Consider the following 19,804-nt stretch of genomic DNA (forward strand, 5'->3'; position numbering starts at 1 on the left):
AGAGGGAGACTTGACCTTTTGTTCTAGTCTTAAACAGAACTCCAGAGGGAGACTTGACCTTTTGTTCTAGTCTTAAACAGAACTCCAGAGGGAGACTTGACCTTTTGTTCTAGTCTTAAACAGAACTCCAGAGGGAGACTTGACCTTTTGTTCTAGTCTTAAACAGAACTCCAGAGGGAGACTTGACCTTTTGTTCTAGTCTTAAACAGAACTCCAGAGGGAGACTTGACCTTTTGTTCTAGTCTTAAACAGAACTCCAGAGGGAGACTTGACCTTTTGTTCTTGTCTTAAACAGAACTCCAGAGGGAGACTTGACCTTTTTGTTATAGTCTTAAACAGAACTCCAGAGGGAGACTTGACCTTTTTGTTCTAGTCTTAAACAGAACTCCAGAGGGAGACTTGACCTTTTTGTTCTAGTCTTAAACAGAACTCCAGAGGGAGACTTGACCTTTTTGTTCTAGTCTTAAACAGAACTCCAGAGGGAGACTTGACCTTTTTGTTCTAGTCTTAAACAGAACTCCAGAGGGAGACTTGACCTTTTTGTTCTAGTCTTAAACAGAACTCCAGAGGGAGACTTGACCTTTTGTTCTAGTCTTAAACAGAACTCCAGAGGGAGACTTGACCTTTTTGTTCTAGTCTTAAACAGAACTCCAGAGGGAGACTTGACCTTTTTGTTCTAGTCTTAAACAGAACTCCAGAGGGAGACTTGACCTTTTGTTCTAGTCTTAAACAGAACTCCAGAGGGAGACTTGACCTTTTTGTTCTAGTCTTAAACAGAACTCCAGAGGGAGACTTGACCTTTTGTTCTTGTCTTAAACAGAACTCCAGAGGGAGCCGCTCTCTGATTGGTCAAATAGGGACAGCGTCACAATGTCACCAAGATCTACAACGTCCCCTTGAGACGCTGTTTACACACTTATATATGCCATGATGTACTCTACCAGCGGTAAGATAACCTTGAACCCATAAGAGCCAAGCAAGAGCCAAGCAAGGCCACCAGTGGCTGGTGGGGTGAGGACAGAACCAGGAAGTTATGTTGGCTCGATGCCACCTGCCACAGCGCTATCATTCTTCTACTGCTCACTTGGTCCTTCTTCTGAACTGGAGGAGACACGTTTGACATGATGTGTATACAAATCCTATTTCAACTTGTTTACACTAGTGTAGTAGACAGGTCTATGTTCCTGTAGCTACCACTACCAGATCTCACAGTCTCATGCCAGAATAAGACGTTCATCCATGTTCCTCAAGTTTAGGCACTAACTCTGAATATGTAAGGTTAAGTTTAGACATTAACTCAGAATTTTTAAGGTTGAGTTTAGTTATTAACTCTGAATATTTAAGGTTAAGTCTCTCTGTCTGTCTGTCTGTCCTCACTCTCTCTTTCTCTCTCCATCACTCCATCACCCCCCCCCCCATCCACCCACCACCGCCCCTCTCCCTCTCTCTCTCCTCTAGTCCCTTACCTTATTCATAGCTTTGGGGCATTCTGTGGCCCCCACACCGTTGCCTTTCTCCCACATGGTCTTGATGTTGCGGATGCTGGGGGTCTCAGGCAGTTCTGAGAATGGAGACATGGCGGATCTGACATCTTGGTTGGTCTGTGGATAGGAAAGTAGACATTTTATCAGGAGTTTATTTAACTTTTATTTAACCAGACGAGACAGCTAACAATACATTCTCATTTAGGAGGATGCCACATTTAATAAAAACGAGGGAATGGGAGCCAAAAAGGTATTGAACATCTTGCCTGATAGCATCTTTATTCCATGTCCGCAATGTGTCCACAACCATATAGGATAAACCTAAAAACTGGGTGGTTCAAGGCCTGAATGCTGATTGGCTGAAAGCCATGCCATATCAGACCGTATACCACGGGTATGACAAAACATTTATTTTTAACTATGATGGTAACCATTTTCTAATAAGGAACTTTGTGTCAATATAACACAGCTTTTTTATTTAAATGTTTTACCTTCATTTAACTAGGCAAGTCAGTTAAGAACAAACACGGAAGACGCTGGGCCAATTGCCCGCCGCCCTATGGGGGCTCCTAATCACAGCCGGTGATACAGTGATACAGCCTGGATTCGAACCAGGGTGTCTATAGTGACGCCTCTAACACTGAGATGCAGTGCCTTAGACTGCTGCGCCACTCGGGAGCGCCACTTTTAGCAATACAGTACATGTACAATCACCTAACATGTTTAACTTTTCCCAGTCTCTCTAAGCGCTGTGTGCCCACTGCTTACATAATCATTTTGAGGATGCTATACACAGGAGGCTGCTGAAGGGAGGACAGCTCATAATAATGGCTGGAACGGCCCCAGTGGAATGTGTTTGATGTACTGTACTTGATACCGTTCCACCCATTCCGCTCCAGCCATTCCGCTCCAGCCATTCTGCTCCAGCCATTCCGTTCCACCCATTCCGCTCCAGCCATTCCGCTCCAGCCATTCCGCTCCAGCCATTCCGCTCCAGCCGCTCCAGCAATTCCGCTCCACCCATTCCGTTCCAGCCATTCCGTTCCACCCATTCCGTTCCACCCATTCCGCTCCAGCCATTCCGCTCCAGCCGCTCCAGCTATTCCGCTCCACCCATTCCGTTCCACCCATTCCGCTCCACCCATTCCGCTCCACCCATTCCATTCAAGCCACTCCGCTCCAGCCATTCCGCTCCACCCATTCCGCTCCACCCATTCCGCTCCAGCCACTCCGTTCCAGCCATTCCGCTCCACCCATTCCGCTCCAGCCATTCCGCTCCAGCCATTACCGCGAGCTTGTCCTCTTCATTTAAGGTGCCACCAACCTCCTGTGATGCCATATTTGACATTCAATAACATGAAGTGTAGACCTAATGACAGTGTGATGGAATACAGTATCCTCTATTTATACAGTGTGTTCCAGTGTGTTACCTGTCTGGGAGACCATAGGCGTGGGTGATGTCTTACAGCTGTAGGAGGAAGAACACAGGAAGCAGCCTCGGGCGCTCATCGGAGACCAAGTCTCTAATATGAACCCGAGTGGGCAGATCTCATCTACGAGGACAGCGGCCGCTCCGTCTTTTCTGGCATGAAAGGCAGAATTGAGAGAGAGGGTATGAAGATGTCTGGCGAGGACATACTGCAGGTGAAGCAGGAGGACCTCAGCAAGCTGGTGAGAGTAACCCACATTTGACATAAGGTACAGGGCCAACATCGACTGGCCTCAGTTTGTTAACCACATTCTGAAAAACACCAGCGAGTTCCAGCCCTCCTGGAAGGTGTCTGCCGAACCCCAGGTGCTGGTCGAATGGTGGTTCATGCTCGGACACATACACAGCATGATGCTGGTCAAGAAGAGGACCGGGCCAGAGCACGTCTTTGCGGTGGAGAACAAGGGCACTGTGGGAACGATGGTAGGCCGCGCTTACAAAAGGGAGCCGACGGAGAGGCCTTGGAGGACCCGAATAGCACATACAGTCTTCAGGTGCAGGGTTACCTGATGATGTTGCCAAAACTCCTCATGCCAAAAGGAGGAGCTGAACCGCTACGTGATAGGCTTCGTGTTCAAGATAGTGCTGCTGGCTCTGGAGAGGGCATATCATTTGTAGCAATCGTTCGAATCAATTGGTCTGTAAAATGGTCGAATGTAAAATTTGCTCTACCTATCCTTTCAAAACTTGTGCTTTTTATTAAAATAAATAATAAAGACGACCAGTTTTATTCATATCACTGCACATCCACAACAGTCTAGTCTTGACAACAGTCTTCATGACAACAGGCTTAATCTCAATTCAATGTTCTTATATTCTTACGCAGAGCAATCTTTAAGAGACATGGCGCTTAAGTAGACCGTATTAATTTAGACAGATATGCAGTTTTTTTTTGTTTTACATGCAATTTTTCAGTGGGTCAGTGGGTCTCTATACTCTGCAACCTCGGTGATACGATTCGTTTGCACTGTCTGCAGGTGCATCACATCATGGGGGGGGTCATGGGTTAGTCGTCCTTTTCGGGGCGGGTCGACGAGAAGCCCCCCCACTCGAAGGTGAAGGCCGTTTCGAGGGATGTCACCTCGGAGCGGGCCAGGGGGGGGGGGGGGGGGAACTCGAGGGACCCCGCTGGAGGACTTCGGGTCTCAAGGAAGGGCTCTTCTTCGAGCAGTCGTGTAACTTCTTGTAGAGATCGACTCACTCCATCTCTTCAAAGACGACCATCGCGACTGAGACGATCAAATCGATCACGTTCCAGCTGTATTTTGCCCGTTCCAAGGGACTCCGCTTGATGTACCTGGGATCGTCGGAAAGGACTGGCCTGTTCAGGCAGTGCTTGAAAATGTCCAGTTCCTTCTCGGTGAGACGATCCATAACACTGCTCAGTTCAGATCGAGAGTAGTCCGTCTCAATGGGTTTCGGCTGAGGACTCCGACTGCCGCACTTCCACGCTCTCGAGGAATCCTCCTTGTGAGAGAGGGCTGCGTGCTCAGTGTGCAGTCTCTCGTACAGCCGGGTGTTGACGCGGCTTAAGACTCTCATCACGATGTTCACTGCCAAGTCGCCGCACCGCCATCGGATCAAACTCACCACATCCCAGGGTTTAGCATATTCCAGGTGGCTCGCCGAAGGACGGCTCACGGCAGGGAGCTCGGGGACCTTGTCCTCGGGCCAGTTCATGTTTAAATCTATCAAACTCTGAGAACGTGAGGTCGTCCAGGTACCCTGCTAGTGCGGAGTCATCGATGCGTTTCGACATCGCAGCAGCAGGGGAGGGATCTTGTGAGGCCAATGCTGGTGAGGACAAGGAGTTGTGGAGTCTGTTATGACGGAGTCCGGTATGAACGACGTGGGGGCCGGCTCAGAGGTCGAAAGGTGTACTCGGCAGTTCCAACTTGGTCATCTCCAAGGGGAGAGATGGTAAAACTTTGGAGTCTGTTGAGGACAGTTTGCACCAAATGAGTCCCTAAACTGACAAAGAGGCCGAAGGTATCTCATGTACGAGTCCGTCGGAGTTTGTACGAACCGTGTAATCTGTCGGAGTTTGGTACGACAAGGACTCCTTTTCTGGTTCCAATCTCAGATTCCTCCGTTTCCGAGGGAGAGTCTAAACTATGTGTGCCGACCGAGTAAACCTTGTATGTGGACCGAGTTCTGGGCTCGAGTCTGACAATGCAGCCCCCAACTTGACCGTATAAACACACACAGAGACTTCTGTGCATTTAGGAACGAATACTCCAGAGACATTGAAGTTCAACATTCTCCCGAGACAGACCAGATCAGAGACACACCGACCGCAGTTACCATCCAGGCCGACCCAGACATGAGTAGCCAAGACAGGGCCGACTTTGTGGACACATTTCACCGAGCACTTTTAGAGTTTTAGAGTGACGTACCTATGGCCGACGATTTATTGGGCAAGGGACTGCTAACTAGTGAGAGTTACCATGAAGTCGCAAAGAGAGAGCGGAGGGATACGGCTGGGATGTCTCGTCTGTTGGAAGAAACTATACTCCACCAGCATGTCTACACCCTACACTTGACTCACGAACCTCACCTGATAAGAGAACTCACCCAACACTGTGATTCTTACAAAGATACGGTGAGCCTGAATCGAATTCCATGGTTATTAAACTCAATTCCCAGACCGGTTTGAATTTAGCTAATTCTGTGTTCTTTTTTTACAGGACCTATCAAGAAAGAGCTCATTGATTCCCACGTCGAGTATGTGGAGATGTTGGCCAATTTGGGGGGTCGACAAAATTTCCAAGTTGCTGTACTCTTATACTTTTATTTATTTACTTTTCTGCTCTTCTGCACACCAATATCTCTACCTGTACATGACCATCTGATCTTTTATCACTACAGTGTTAATCTGCAAAATTGTAATTATTTGCCTACCTCCTCATGCCTTTTGCACACATTGTATATAGACCCCCCCTTTGTTTTCTACTGTGTTATTGACTTGTTAATTGTTTACTCCATGTGTAACTCTTTGTTGTATGCTCACACTGCTATGCTTTATCTTGGCCAGGTCGCAGTTGCAAATGAGAACTTGTTCTCAACTAGCCTACCTGGTTAAATAAAGGTGTTCTCAACTAGCCTACCTGGTTAAATAAAGGTGTTCTCAACTAGCCTACCTGGTTAAATAAAGGTGTTCTCAACTAGCCTACCTGGTTAAATAAAGGTGTTCTCAACTAGCCTACCTGGTTAAATAAAGGTGTTCTCAACTAGCCTACCTGGTTAAATAAAGGTGTTCTCAACTAGCCTACCTGGTTAAATAAAGGTGTTCTCAACTAGCCTACCTGGTTAAATAAAGGTGAAATTAAAAAAATATAAATAAAAAACTCTTCAGGTGTGTACCACAAGGAAGAACTGGATATTCTGACACTTTGCTTTCAGCCCGAAAGCGACAAGGCATGCCCACTTTTGATCTCCATCCACCTAAAAGGAGAGGATATAATGCTGAAAAATGTGCAGTCTGCACGGTCAAGCTCACAACGAAGTCCTCCCGCAGATCGTCAAGCTGATAAATACCAAATTAAGGCCTGCTCCCTCAGTTGTTAGCTGGGCACAAAATTGTATAGGAATGTCTCAACAATCCCATTCTTTTTTTTCAGGAAAATCTATTTGATAAAATGCTTTAAAATAAGAGCATCCACAAGTTTATGTGACTTATGGTTATTTTTTTTAGAGGGAGATCTATTTTCTAAATATTCATACATTCATTTTCCAGGAATGTTGGACCCTGCGTGGCCATAATTCATATATTCCATTCAGTGTTCTGTTCCCAAAATAAAGAAAAGTATATCTCAAAACACGTGGTTCTTATTACATTTGTTGGGTAGTAAATCCAAGGTTTATTTTTTGTTACAGGTAATCCAAGTAACCATACATTTACCAGGTACATTTACCAAAGGCACCCCGTCGAAAAAGGACACCTGAAGCTTTCTTCCCATCAGGACCTGAACCCCGCCACTACATTGAGAACTACATTGACCCAGTGTCCCCCAGAGGTGTTGTTTTTATTATCAGAGAGATGTCAACCACACAGAACATACCAATATCTGAGATTATACAAAAGATACAATAAATAATGACACTTAGAAACACGAATTCAGGTTCATTACATCAGATCCATCAGCTCGTCTCCCTCGTCGGCAGTACGTTTGAATTTCAACCTGCCGGAGAATCCCTCAACACACGGCTCACCGTCTCTGCCAGCCAGTTTCACAGTAACATCTTCGCCGGTGACAATCTCCAAGACGTCATAAGGGGACCGCTCCAAGGCGGTGTCCGTGACACTCCACTCCGAGGAAGAGCCGTCCGTGGTCTTTGTACAAACACTGTAAACTCATCGAGGTGAAGTTTGACGTCTAGTGTCTCGCCGTACTCGTACGATCGCAGCGTCACGGTGGCGGAGGTCTGGTGTGGTTCGGGAGAATCGATAGCCACCTCAGGACTAGGCCCCTTGACGACCACTTCCATCTCGGCCAGCTCCTTCTCCAGTGAGATCGATCGACATCGGCGCGGAGGTGACCAACAGAGATTGCAATCCGTTTATGGATAGGCAGCTGTCCAGGTTGTGTTTCTCCATTGCGTTTTTCCACACCCCCACCTCAGTGTCCCAACGACCATAATCGGCGGCGGTGGTGTTGAAAAAGCCGTTCTTGCTCCAACCGTCCACTAGCTTTGACCAAGTGGCGATGCGTCCGTCGGCTGTATGCACTGAGAAATCCAAAGCTTGTTGTATCGACACCGCCTTGTCCAGGATAAAATCTCCATCCTCTGTTTCCTCGAGGACCAACGCAGCGAGGACGAGGTGAGACTTGACCAAAATGGCGGTGTCGGAGATCCGTACACAGTCACGCTGTCACTTCTTTGAATGTCACCGTCGTGCGAGATCCGACTTCGACCAGACTCATAGCCGATTCCGTCCTCGCCCGTACCTCGCTGTCGGGACCAACGGCAGCGTTCCCCAAATGCCCTCCTACCGAGAGTTTGGTGGAACTGCCGATGGCAGACAGAACTTCTATTTCCTCCAGAAGGATGTTGATCCCCCCCACCCATGACTCGCCTTGACACCTCGACCTACAGCTGAGGTACCCGCCCGCGAATCATGAGGACGTCACCAAGTTTTCCTCCCAGAAGCCGACCCCTTGCGGTGGTACCGGTGAGCAGAAAGACAGTGGGTGCTTTTGTGCTACCGACAATGTCAAACACACGGTTGATGAGAATCTCTCTCGGGAAGTCCTTCTGAGCGATCAGTATCTTCTTGCCATCGGTGTCGACCGGCACATTCATGTACAAAATCATATCACCAGATTCGAGCCATTCCTGCTGAGAGCGGGATGCTCTTGTCGTCATCACATACGCCCTCATGGCAGAATCTCCTACCCCAACTATAGCTGTAGTCTCGGTACATACACCCTGCTCCCTGCATGGATAGTACGCGATACCATGTTGACTTAAACTTCCTAGTCTCTTAATTTTGACTCTGAACACTCTGAACTTCCCTCATTTCATCTGAGTTGATAGAGTACCCTGAGGCCTGGACACTAACGAAATACCTAGAGACACAACCTTATCCGCTGCAAGGTTGGGTTCAAGAAGGGCTTCGTCGATGTTCCTTAACGCCGGTTTCATTAAACGTCTTGCCAGTAGATCCTGTTGCAAAACATCTCTGCTAGCTCACGGCCCCCGAAGGAGCTCGGTCCCCCTGCCTGTATTGCCGCAGCAATCGACATATGCGAGTCTGCTCCCTTGTCGTCTGTCTCACAATCGTAGTGTGTGTGCGCTATGCATATCTCCTGTGACATTGCGAAGCACAGAAAAATCTCTTGGACGGGGATGTCTACAAATAGGTCAATTTCAGAGTCGTGTGCGTTTTGATGATTCGGTATAGTTGTTATCGTAGTCTGCGGCTCGATGCAGGTCCAACTTGTTCTTTACGGTCACCATCGGCGGACAGGCCACCACTGCCTTCGCAACGGGCATCTCCAAGGCGCTGTACATCGAATTCAGATCATTTTCCAATAGTAAGTAGTAGTTCCCCAATGAGCCGTAATAGTCGACGACGCTCGGAACGCTGAAAAAGACCGCCGCATGTAGCCTAGCCCGACCCAGCGTCGTCATATTCAACATAGTCCCAGCGTCCTCCAGTCTAGCTTCTTCCAGCTGTACCGTTACAGTTATTGCGATGTCTACCAGCATCAGTGGAACAAACGTGTGACCCAGAGGCTTAAAGATCATACTGAGGAGCTGCTGTGTCGAGCGCACCAGCCCGTAGTAGTTCAGGGGGCGAGCGTCGCCCGAGATCAACCGCCTCCAGACTCTGGGCAAAGACGAAAGCTTTCCTGTGATCTTAGTCAGTGGATTTTTAGTGAGCTTCTGAAAAACCGAGGACGCTGCTTGAGCCTTGGCCAACCTATGGGCTATCATATCGTTGACGGTCTCCGCTAAGTCTATGGAGGCAAAACACCTGACCTGCTCATTCCTGAAAGCCAACACGTTTGTTATCAAACGTGTCGTAAGTTGAGAGCTGGCTCGTCCAATGTGACTGTGTACGGAGCTCCTGACACCGCCGTTTTGGTCAAGTCTCACCTCGTCCTTGCCGCGTTGGTCCTCGAGGAAACCAAGGACAGAGATTTTATCCTGGGCGAGACGGTGTCATTACGACAAGCATTGTATTTCTTGGTGCATATAGTCGACGGACGTGTCGTCACTTGGTTAGCATATCATGCTCGGCAGCGCACTGCAGCCTGCCTCCAGCACCTGGTAACCAGTATCTGTTTCAGGTCACCGTTCAGCCTGGCGGTGACACGGGCGACAAGATTCTTGGCCTCCTTTGAGCTCACCACCAAAAAGTACACTCCCCTCCTCTTCACCACCGATGTGCCCCACTTGCCGTCGAATTTGATGTCTCCCATATCGACCTCTACTGAGTAGCGGCCATTGTCATCAAATCTGCAGAGGTGATGCTTGTTGGTGCCCACACACGGGCCAATCGCTTTCAGCAGCTCGGATGGACCGTCCTCCGACTCTGCGTTCTTTTGCTGTTGGTCGTGTCCGAGCAAGCCTTCCGAGGAGGTCTCATCGAAATTGACCGGTGAGTCCTGTCTCTGGTAGCCGTCGTCGAAATCGACCGGCGAATCCTGTCTCTGGTGGCCGTCGTCGAAATCGGCCACCAGCGAGCCCGGCCTCGATCCCCAGTCGCTATCATTGTCGACGATGACGGTGCTCTTGTTAAAAATCCTAACCATCAGCCGTTCTTTTTCCAACACCTTTTGTTGGTCGATTCTAGTGAACACAGGAATGTCCTCACTTTTCAGGGGCTGTTCCCCAAACCATGGGTTGGCACCCTGACTAGACACAGCTCTGACCCATTCGGGGTCATGCGCAGTCTTTGATGAAGTTGTTCAAGCCCTCCGTTTTTCCATAAAGCAACATCGACCGGATGTATATGCCCGCCTTGTGAGAAACTGATCCGTGGATCGGCACATTGTTCTCCACTCGGAATGTGTTAAACTGTTGTTCTAGCACTCTGTCGATCGGGTTTAGGCCGACTGTGCTGATGACATTATTTCTCAGAGACATGAAGCTGATGGCCTCGTACTTATACGATCAGCTTCCCCACAGCAAGTCCGGCATGGCGAACTCATCAGGGATGGGTAATTCTCCCAGCTCCTCAAAAATCAAGTCCGGCTCTCTCTCGTCCGACGTTCTCTCTTCTTTCTGGGACTCGGTGTTGGTTAATTAACCCAGCTCCTTAGAAACCAAGTCCGACGCCCTCAGAGCGCCCTCTTCTAGCTTTGCGTTCTGAGTATCCTCTCCCAGCTTCACAAAGCATGCAGAGTTCAGCTTGGCAGAGACTGTCTTGTAGTGGATCATGACTCAGTCTTTACGAGATTGCCTTAGAGTTATCGTCGTTGTTGTAGTAATCTTTTCTTTGGTCCCCGTTGTCTAGCGGAGTATCTCCCCTCCTTGAACAGAAAACAAACTGCTGGTTAATTCCCTGCCTGAGTCTCACGCTGGTACCAAACCGGGTGAAAAGGACAGGCTGCTCATCCCGATCTGTACCATCTGGTCGTTCATCAATGTCCGGCACAGACATTGAGGCTCGCCGTGTTCTCTCCTCGGCTTCCGGATGCGCGTGCTGCATCGATTCCGAGGCCTGCTCAGGGTCGTCAACGTCGACGACTGGCGTAGGCTCACCATACTATCAGGGGTCCTGATGATCGTGATCGTCCTGGGAGCCATGGTTCATTGGTCGATGAAGAGGCTGCTGTGTCACATAGATAGACGCAAGGTGGGTTCCGGCATCTGCCCTATGATATACCCTTGGGCTGCGTACAGGAGCACCACTGAGCCCGTTCCCGAGGACAACGTGGAAATTGTCGTCTCAGAGCACTCCCCTTCGGTCTTGGGAGTGAGGGATACTTCTCTATTGTCATTCGAGCCCACAGTCTGAGGCTCAGGTGATTATTCGGGGACCGGTTTAGTCTTATGATGCAAAGCTGCAAAAACTCTCGGCTGGGGCCTAGCTGCTGATGGTTATTTTCTGGCTATACTTGGCTCTTTAAATGTATGGCGCCCACAGCTCAATAAAAAAAACTACAACTGCTGAAACATGCCCCCGTCTGTGTCATTTGTATCTGTCATTCTCTCTTTCTCATAAAAACCCGGTCCCAAAACAAATTGGAATAGCCCTTGGGATGGAACAGCCAAATTGGAACAGCCCTTGGGATGGAACAGCCAAATTGGAACAGCCCTTGGGATGGAACAGCCAAATTGGAACAGCCCTTGCATAACCCACCATGGGCTCTAGAGAGATAATGACTCTCCCTTTGTTGACCTATTTGCAATGAGGTTACATAAAGAATATACTGTTAATAAAGTTCTCGAGTGCTTGCAACATTTTCCCTAATTCAAATATCTTATTGGCTGTTCTAACGGTGGAACATTTCCATAATACATTCATACTAAATCAGTATTTGTAAACCTGTGTGCAGTCACCCACCTGAATCCATTATCTGTCAAACTCACTCAAAGCGCAGCCTATTCACTTATGTTTGCCGCACCATTCGGCTGCTATCAGGGTAATATAAACCCAATGGTGTATAAACACCACCCTATGGTGGGCATCATTTCCCTCATTCTGGTCATGCAGGTGTTTTTGTGTGGTGGGTCTGATTTTGTATACTTCCTCCTCCACAGGTGTTTCCTTGGTTGCTGTGCAATTCCCTTCTACACTGAAACCTGTAAGGATACTTTGTACAGCTGCCCAGTTTGTTCTCATCTGTTGTACTGAAACGTTAAACAGTAACAGTATCAAGTGAAGTTATGTGTTTTTATTTCCCATTTAGAACAAACATCATAGGACGTACATCACAGGACTGCTCGTTTGTGTGTGCTCAGTTTGTGAGCATCGACCCTAATTATATGTAGAATCCTCGCTTCTAGCCACCCAACCGCCTTTCAGAGATGCCTCGAAGCCAAAAGCTGGCTTATGGTAAGGCCATAAACAAGGGCAGTTGTTTGTACACGGGTACTCCGGGATTCCTCCCCTCCCTGTATTCTTGCAGCCAACTGGTCATTGGTTTATGAGGCATTTTTTGTATATACACCGCTCTATCCAATATCCACACCGCAATGTAGGTCGACTTCGAGATTCTGGCGTGCACTGATCTAATAAAAACATATTCTGGCGTATGAGTAATGCAGGACGGGTATGTTGTAGGAGGAAAAAGGCATTTACAAAAAAAAAAATCGCTAAGGGCCGTGAAGGAATACAATGAAAAAATGGATGCTCTCTCAAACACCTGCCCTTACACACATAATAAGATACTGATCGCCACTGGGATCACTGTCTCCATGATGACCTTCATATCCTTATATGCGTCCTAGAAAGTCTGGGGTGTCCTGAACACACAATACAGTCTGGTTGTCTATATTATGGGCCAGAATAATATGCTTTGTTTAAAAAAAAATCTAAAATAAGCATTAATCAATGATGTACAATCTAACACTATGTATGCTTGAAAAATAACGACATGTGCTTTGAAATTTAAAAATATATAATAAAACGTAATTAAATAATATTTTTGTGGTGTCTTCTTACTGAAAAGCCTCAGATGTTATGTAAACAGATGTCTCGATTGATGTCTCCATCGATGCCCCTGCGAAAACTTACACATAAGTATTAAAGACCCTGGGTCTCGACCCCGCCCTGTGCAACTGGGTACTGGACTTCCTGGATTTCCTGACGGACCGCCTCCAGGTGGTGAGGATAGGTAACAACATCTCCACCCCGCTGATCCTCAACACCGGGGCCCCACAAGGTTCCGTTCTGAGCCCTCTCCTCTACTCCCTGTTCACCCACGACTGCGTGGCCTTGCACGCCTCCAACTCAATCATCAAGTTTGCGGACGACACTACAGTGGTAGGCTTGATTACCAACAACGACGAGACGGCCTACAGGGAGGAGGTGAGGGCCCTCGGAGTGTGGTGTCAGGAAAATAATCTCACACTCAACGTCAACAAAACTAAGGAGATGATTGTGGACTTCAGGAAACAGCAGAGGGAGCACCCCCCTATCCACATCGATGGGACAATAGTGGAGAGGGTAGTAAGTTTTAAGTTCCTCGGCATACACATCACAGACAAACTGAATTGGTCCACCCACACAGACAGCGTTGTGAAGAAGGCGCAGCAGCGCCTCTTCAACCTCAGGAGGCTGAAGAAATTTGGCTTGTCAATTCTACTTTGAGCGGATCCGTGGCCTCCGAGTCTGAGAGAGGGCCGAGCTACGAGAAGAGGTGGTGGTTACCGTACCCCCTGGTGCTTCTGCTGTAGTCTCACCTTCGGTCAGTGATGCTGTAGGCTCACCCAGCTGCAGAGTCTCTGTCTCATCTTGAGGGGTCCTCGTTTCGGAGGCAGTCGTAAAACTCCCAGAACCAGCTGCCGTCTTCCTCCTCCCATATTCAATGATCTTCATCAACGAGGTCTTCCTTGTTTTCTTCCTCGCTGATAATCATCACAGTATCATCGGAGCTGACCTCTGCACTGGTCTCGGCCTTGGCTCTGGTCTCGGCTTCGGCTATGGACTCGACTCTGGTCTCGACTCTGGTGCGAGCGCTGGTTCTGTAGGGGGTAGTTCTCGCTCTGGTGTACCTGGGGGTCATCACCGGTCCAGCAACTGTGTCATTCTGGAGATGCCTATCCCCAGCCGGTAGATGTCACTCGGGGCCAAGTCGATCAACGGGGTATCCAGGTCGAGGCTATTGGGGCTGTTGGTTACAAAGACACACCTGATCGAGTATCCTTCTATACTGAAACGACCGTCTTGAACCAGCAGATCCCTCAGGGTCAGTGCCATGGTGGTGGAGTAGTACACGTAGAACATCGGGTCATCCTCCCTGGGACTGTGCTTTCGAGCCCTTCAGGGCGCTCGCTCTACAGATCAGAGACTCTCTTGGTCAGATCGAGGCTCCCGTTGCGACAAATCCAGGAACGAAACTTAAGGGACATCGCCAGGGCTGTGATCGAGGACAAGAAAACTCTGGCTCCGCTGTCTCAGAACGATACCGAGAAATGGAAAGGGGAATTGGCCTCCGACTCCTCGACCGGCTCAGTTTTTGCCGCGGAGCTCACCAAACTCTTTGCAGAGCATGAGCAAGAGCAACATCACTCCAAGCAGAAGAAACAGATTCTATTCAATTCCCATTGTCAATGAAGTGAACCCCATATATTGGAAAAAGACAAACACATCGGTTCATTCTACAATCTCAAAAAATATTGTACGTCTCATCTTGTTGTCTCATCTTGTTGTCACGACCACTCGTTATGACCCCTGTAACTTCGGAGAGGCCGGCGGATTCGCCGAGTTGCTGGGAAGATCGCCGCTGCAGGGAGACTCTGCTGGCCATGTCTCTGACTTCCCAGTAGCGCTGGGTGTCGGACACCGTTGACCTGTACATGAGGTTGGAGGGGCTGACTCTGACACTGCTCAGCGGCAACGCTGGCTACGGCAAGTCGTACACCCTGTCCTTGCTGTATGGCAGGCTCACCTCCATGGGAGTCAGCGTGTGCCTAAGCACCATGACCAACAAGAAAGCGGCCTCGCTTTCCGAAGCATGCCCGGCCGCGACTCCAATCACGTTCCACCGAGCCATGGGCTACAAGGAGAAGTTGGTTTGCAGTAAGCTCAGCCTATCCGAGTTCAAGCTATACTACGAGAGGCTGTACTATCAAGAGGCCAGAACATTCTCCGCTACGCTTGGGCGCCCGAGCCCGGGCCCGCTTCAAGACACTCTTGTAGAGGTGCGCCGTCTGCAACAAACTGTACCACAAGGTCTCGAAGGATAGTGAGTGAAGGAGGCCTCCTCTGTTCGTTGACCTCAACGTCCTGGTGGTGGACAAGTACGGTACGGCCAATTCATTCTTTGGCCGCCTCTCCTTCCAGTTCTCTGCTGCCAATGACTGGAACGAACTACAAAAATCTCTGAAACTGGAAACACATATCTCCCCCCCATAGCTTTAAGCACCAGCTGTCAGAGCAGCTCACAGATTACTGCACCTGTACATAGCCCATCTATAATTTAGCCCGAACAACTACCTCTCCCCCTACTGTATTTATTTATCTTGCTCCTTTGCACCCCATTATTTCTCTCTATTTTGCACATTCTTCCACTGCAACTCTACCATTCCAGTGTTTTACTTGCTATATTGTAATTACCTTACCTCCCTTATCTCACCTCATTTGCTCACATTGTATATAGACTTATTTTTCTACTGTATTATTGACTACCAACACTTATCTCCCTCACTAGCTTTACGCACCAGCTGTCAGAGCAGCTCACAGATTACTGCACCTGTACATAGCCCACCTATAATTTAGCCCAAACAACTACCTCTTTGCCTACAGTATTTATTTGTATTTTATTTATTTATTTTGCTCCTTTGCACCCCATTATTTTTATTTCTACTTTGCACATTCTTCCACTGCAAATCTACCATTCCAGTGTTTTACTTGCTATATTGTGTTTACTTTGCCACCATGGCCTTTTTTTGCCTTTACCTCCCTTATCTCACCTCCTTTGCTCACATCGTATATAGACTTGTTTCTACTGTATTATTGACTGTATGTTTGTTTTACTCCATGTGTAACTCTGTGTCGTTGTATCTGTCGAACTGCTTTGCTTTATTCTTAGCCAGGTCGCAGTTGTAAATGAGAACTTGTTCTCAACTTGCCTACCTGGTTAAATAAAGGTGTTCTCAACTTGCCTACCTGGTTAAATAAAGGTGTTCTCAACTTGCCTACCTGGTTAAATAAAGGTAAAATAAAAATAAATAAAGTAGCAACTCTTAGGCTTAGTCCATGTGCAGCCCTCCCTCCTCTCTCAGAATATCAATATCCACAGTCTGGTTTATATACCTCTGCTCTCTCTCCTACTGCACAAATCATTCCTGTTTGCTCTTTCAGCAGCTATAACTATCAGCCTCCCTCCCTCTAGCCTCTCATCCTCCCTCCCCCTTCCCTCCCTCTCTCCCTCTCCCCCCTCTCCCTCTCCCCTCCTCTCTCCCTCTCCCCTCTCTCCCTCTCCCCCCTCTCCCTCTCCCTCTCCCCCTCCCCCCTCTCCCCCTCTCCTTCTCCCCTCTCCCCCTCTCCCTCTCTCCCTCTCTTCCCTCTCCCCCCTCTCCCTCTCCCCCTCCCTCTCTCCCTCTCCCTCTCTCCCTCCTCTCCCTCTCCCCTCTCTCCCTCTCCCCCTCTCCCTCTCTCCCTCTCCCTCTCTCCTTCTCCCCCCTCTCCCTCTCCCCCCTCTCCCTCTCCCCCCTATCCCTCTCTCCCCTCTCCCTCTCTCCTTCTCCCTCTCTCCCTCTCCCCCTCTCCCTCTCCTTCTCCCCCCTCTCCCTCTCTCCCCCTCTCTCCCCCTCCCTCTCTCCTCTCTCCCTCCTCTCCCTCTCCCTCTCCCCCTCTCTCCCTCTCTCCCCTCTCCCTCTCTCCCCTCTCCCTCTCTCCCCCTCTCCCTCCCCCCCTCTCCCTCTCTCCCCCTCCCTCCTCTCCCTCTCTCCCCCTCCCTCCTCTCCCTCTCTCCCTCTCCCTCTCTCCCCCCTCTCCCCGCTCTCCCTCTCCCCCCCTCTCCCTCTCCCTCCCTCTCTCCCTCTCCTCTCCCTCCCCCCTCTCCCTCTCCTCTCTCCTCTCTCCTCTCTCCTCTCTCCTCTCTCCTCTCTCCTCTCTCCCTCTCCCTCTCTCTCCCTCTCCCTCTCCCCCTCTCTCCCTCTCCCCCATTGTCTATGACACTCCATGTTGAACATTTTCCAAGGTGTGTATGTATTGTTCTCATCATGGGAGAAAGGAGGAAAAGAACATCTGAAATTCCCAACATATTGTAAATGTAAATAACAAAATAGATTTAAGCGATAATGTTACACTGGGTATCTCTACCAAAGCATATATACTATCCTATCTATAAAACACTGTGTTAGTTAGTCATAATACATCTGTATTTAAGGCTGTACAGACAGGCAGACCAGGAGGGATTTAGTGAAGTGCAGTCCATTACGTAACATTATAAGTCATACGAAACCCTTGCCAACTCACAAACTCACAAATGCCAAGACTCTGAACGACAAGGTTGAAACAGCTCCTCTGAACTGAGATGTCAAATATGCCAGAGCAGCCCAATTTCTTAAAGGATATGTCACAATAATAACTCAACATTATTTGATGTAAGAAATGTATGGTTTTCCGTTCGCAAGTCACTGACTGACTTATTATTTGAAGGTTGTCCTGTTCAGAGAGAGTCTGCTTCCACTGAGAAGAGACGTGATTGGCAGATACAATAACAGAATAGTCGTTGAGGAATAAACAGATGCTGAAAGAAGTGAATTATGGGATGGGTGTATGTTCATAACTACTGCCAATGAAATGCTCTTTTGATATGATCCTGAGACTGACTGGGTATGTCATTGACAGCTACTGTAAATTCACAGCTCACTGCCAACTACGTCCAGAGTGAGACGAACAGGGTGAACAGAACAGTCGCAGAGTAAGGTAACACAATACGTCATTTCTGAAGACTGAAAATGCAGGTTTTTTTCTTCAGTCTCAGAGAGTAGAGGAAGGAGAAAGAAATCAGAGACCAGAAACAGTTCAAATTCCAGACATTTTGGCTTAGAACAGCAAATAAAAATATATCAAAACTCCTCGTTTTTGTTTGAAGCTACAGTTTCCTGTGCGTTTTTTAAAAACATTTAAGATATTAGAGGCTACTATCAATTTAAATTAGGCCTTGGTTGTACTACACGTCTCCCAGTCCATTAAATAATAATGATAATATGATAAAACTTCATGTTATTTCTGGAAAGATTCCACAATACTCAATAAGTTGGAATAGTGAAGTGTGTATATATGGCTGCTTTGTGCAAGTTCTCCCGTTCAGAGACTGTTACACGGCAGTCACAAAACAAAGCCAGCATAGCGAGCAAGCCTTTTTTCACTGTGGGACCTTCCTTTCCCGGTTGTTCCACTAAAGTGTGGTCTGGGTAGTGTTCAGTAGGGAGCAAATTTTCTGAAACAGGGGGGGGGGGTGGGATGTTTATGAATGTTTATGTACCCAAACAATTTGTAAGATTCTAGTACTGAATACAGAGATAGTCGCAGCTGAATCTGAGAAGGGAGCAACTTCTACTGAGAATGACTGGGATTCCTAATGAAACCACATCCTCTGGGATACAGCTGTCTTAAAGAGAAGGAATATAATATCTATTGTTTACAGGAAACTCATTTAACAATTTTAGATGAAGTTGTATGGGAAAAGGACTGGGAGTGAAATATACTTCTCAAATGGGTGAAGAAACTCAAAAGGGGTGATGATATTAATTAACAGTCATTTTGATCTGAATGTGCAAATTGTCCAAACAGATCCTCAAGGTAGATGGATGATTTTAAATATGTTATTGGACATAAACAGATATAGCTCATTAACCTTTACGGACCAAATTTAACAAAAACATTTTTTTACCTTTATTTTACTAGGCAAGGCAGTTAAGAACAAATTCTTATTTTCAATGACAGCCTAGGAACAGTGGGTTAACTGCCTGTTCAAGGGCAGAACGACAGATTTTGTACCTTGTCAGCTCAGGGATTTGAACTTGCAACCTTTCGGTTACTAGTCCAATGCTCTAACCACTAGGCTACACTGCCGCCCCAAATAATAATGATCCACGTTTCTTAGAAAATATATATAATAAATTATCAACCCTACAAGCAATACAAGATTATATTATTATGGTGGGAGATATGCACTTAAGGAAATCACGAATGTCATGGACACTGTTGGATATATGGAGGCTTAAATATCCAGACCTCGTGAGATATACATGGCAGAGGCTCAATCAAGCTAGTCGTCTTGACTACTTTCTTATGTTATTCTCGTCGGCACCAAAAGTTAAAAAGTGTTGATAGGGGACAGAATGCAGTTGGACAATCAGATAATTGGCAGATACATTTCTCTTACAGAATTTCCACTTGGGAGAGGATATTGGAAATTTAATCAGAGCCTATTGAATGATAACATATTTTTAACAAGGACATAGTAATTTATAACTGAACTTTTCCGACATAGGTACAGCAGATCCCCGTATTGTATAAGACACTTTTAAATGGGCCTTTAGAGGCCATGCAATTCAGTACTCAGCTCTAAAACAAAAGCAATTTAGATCAAAAGAGTCCATATTAACAAAGGATATAGAAGGACTAACAGTACAGTTAGATAGCAATAAAAACTGTACTATAAGAGGCACAGAATAAGTCAGAGGAAAAACAAAG

The 19,804-nt window shown here is 47.5% G+C and overlaps 1 protein-coding gene across 3 annotated transcripts in view; it reads right to left on the bottom strand.

Annotated features, from left to right (window-relative positions):
- The window catches only part of LOC109867194 (bisphosphoglycerate mutase-like), a 39,941-nt gene that overhangs the window by 5,249 nt on the left and 14,888 nt on the right, over nt 1–19,804 (bottom strand). For all 3 annotated transcript variants that reach the window (XM_031802038.1, XM_031802039.1, XM_031802040.1), the window contains 2 exons: nt 2,915–3,066; nt 1,467–1,601 (listed from right to left, as the gene is read on the bottom strand). In XM_031802038.1, the coding sequence (XP_031657898.1) occupies nt 3,038–3,066 (29 nt within the window). In that variant the 3' untranslated portion in view covers nt 1,467–1,601; nt 2,915–3,037. The remainder of the gene's footprint in view (nt 1–1,466; nt 1,602–2,914; nt 3,067–19,804) is intronic.

This window comes from Oncorhynchus kisutch, linkage group LG22 (genome assembly GCF_002021735.2).
Source record: "Oncorhynchus kisutch isolate 150728-3 linkage group LG22, Okis_V2, whole genome shotgun sequence".
Taxonomy (NCBI): Eukaryota; Metazoa; Chordata; class Actinopteri; order Salmoniformes; family Salmonidae; genus Oncorhynchus; species Oncorhynchus kisutch.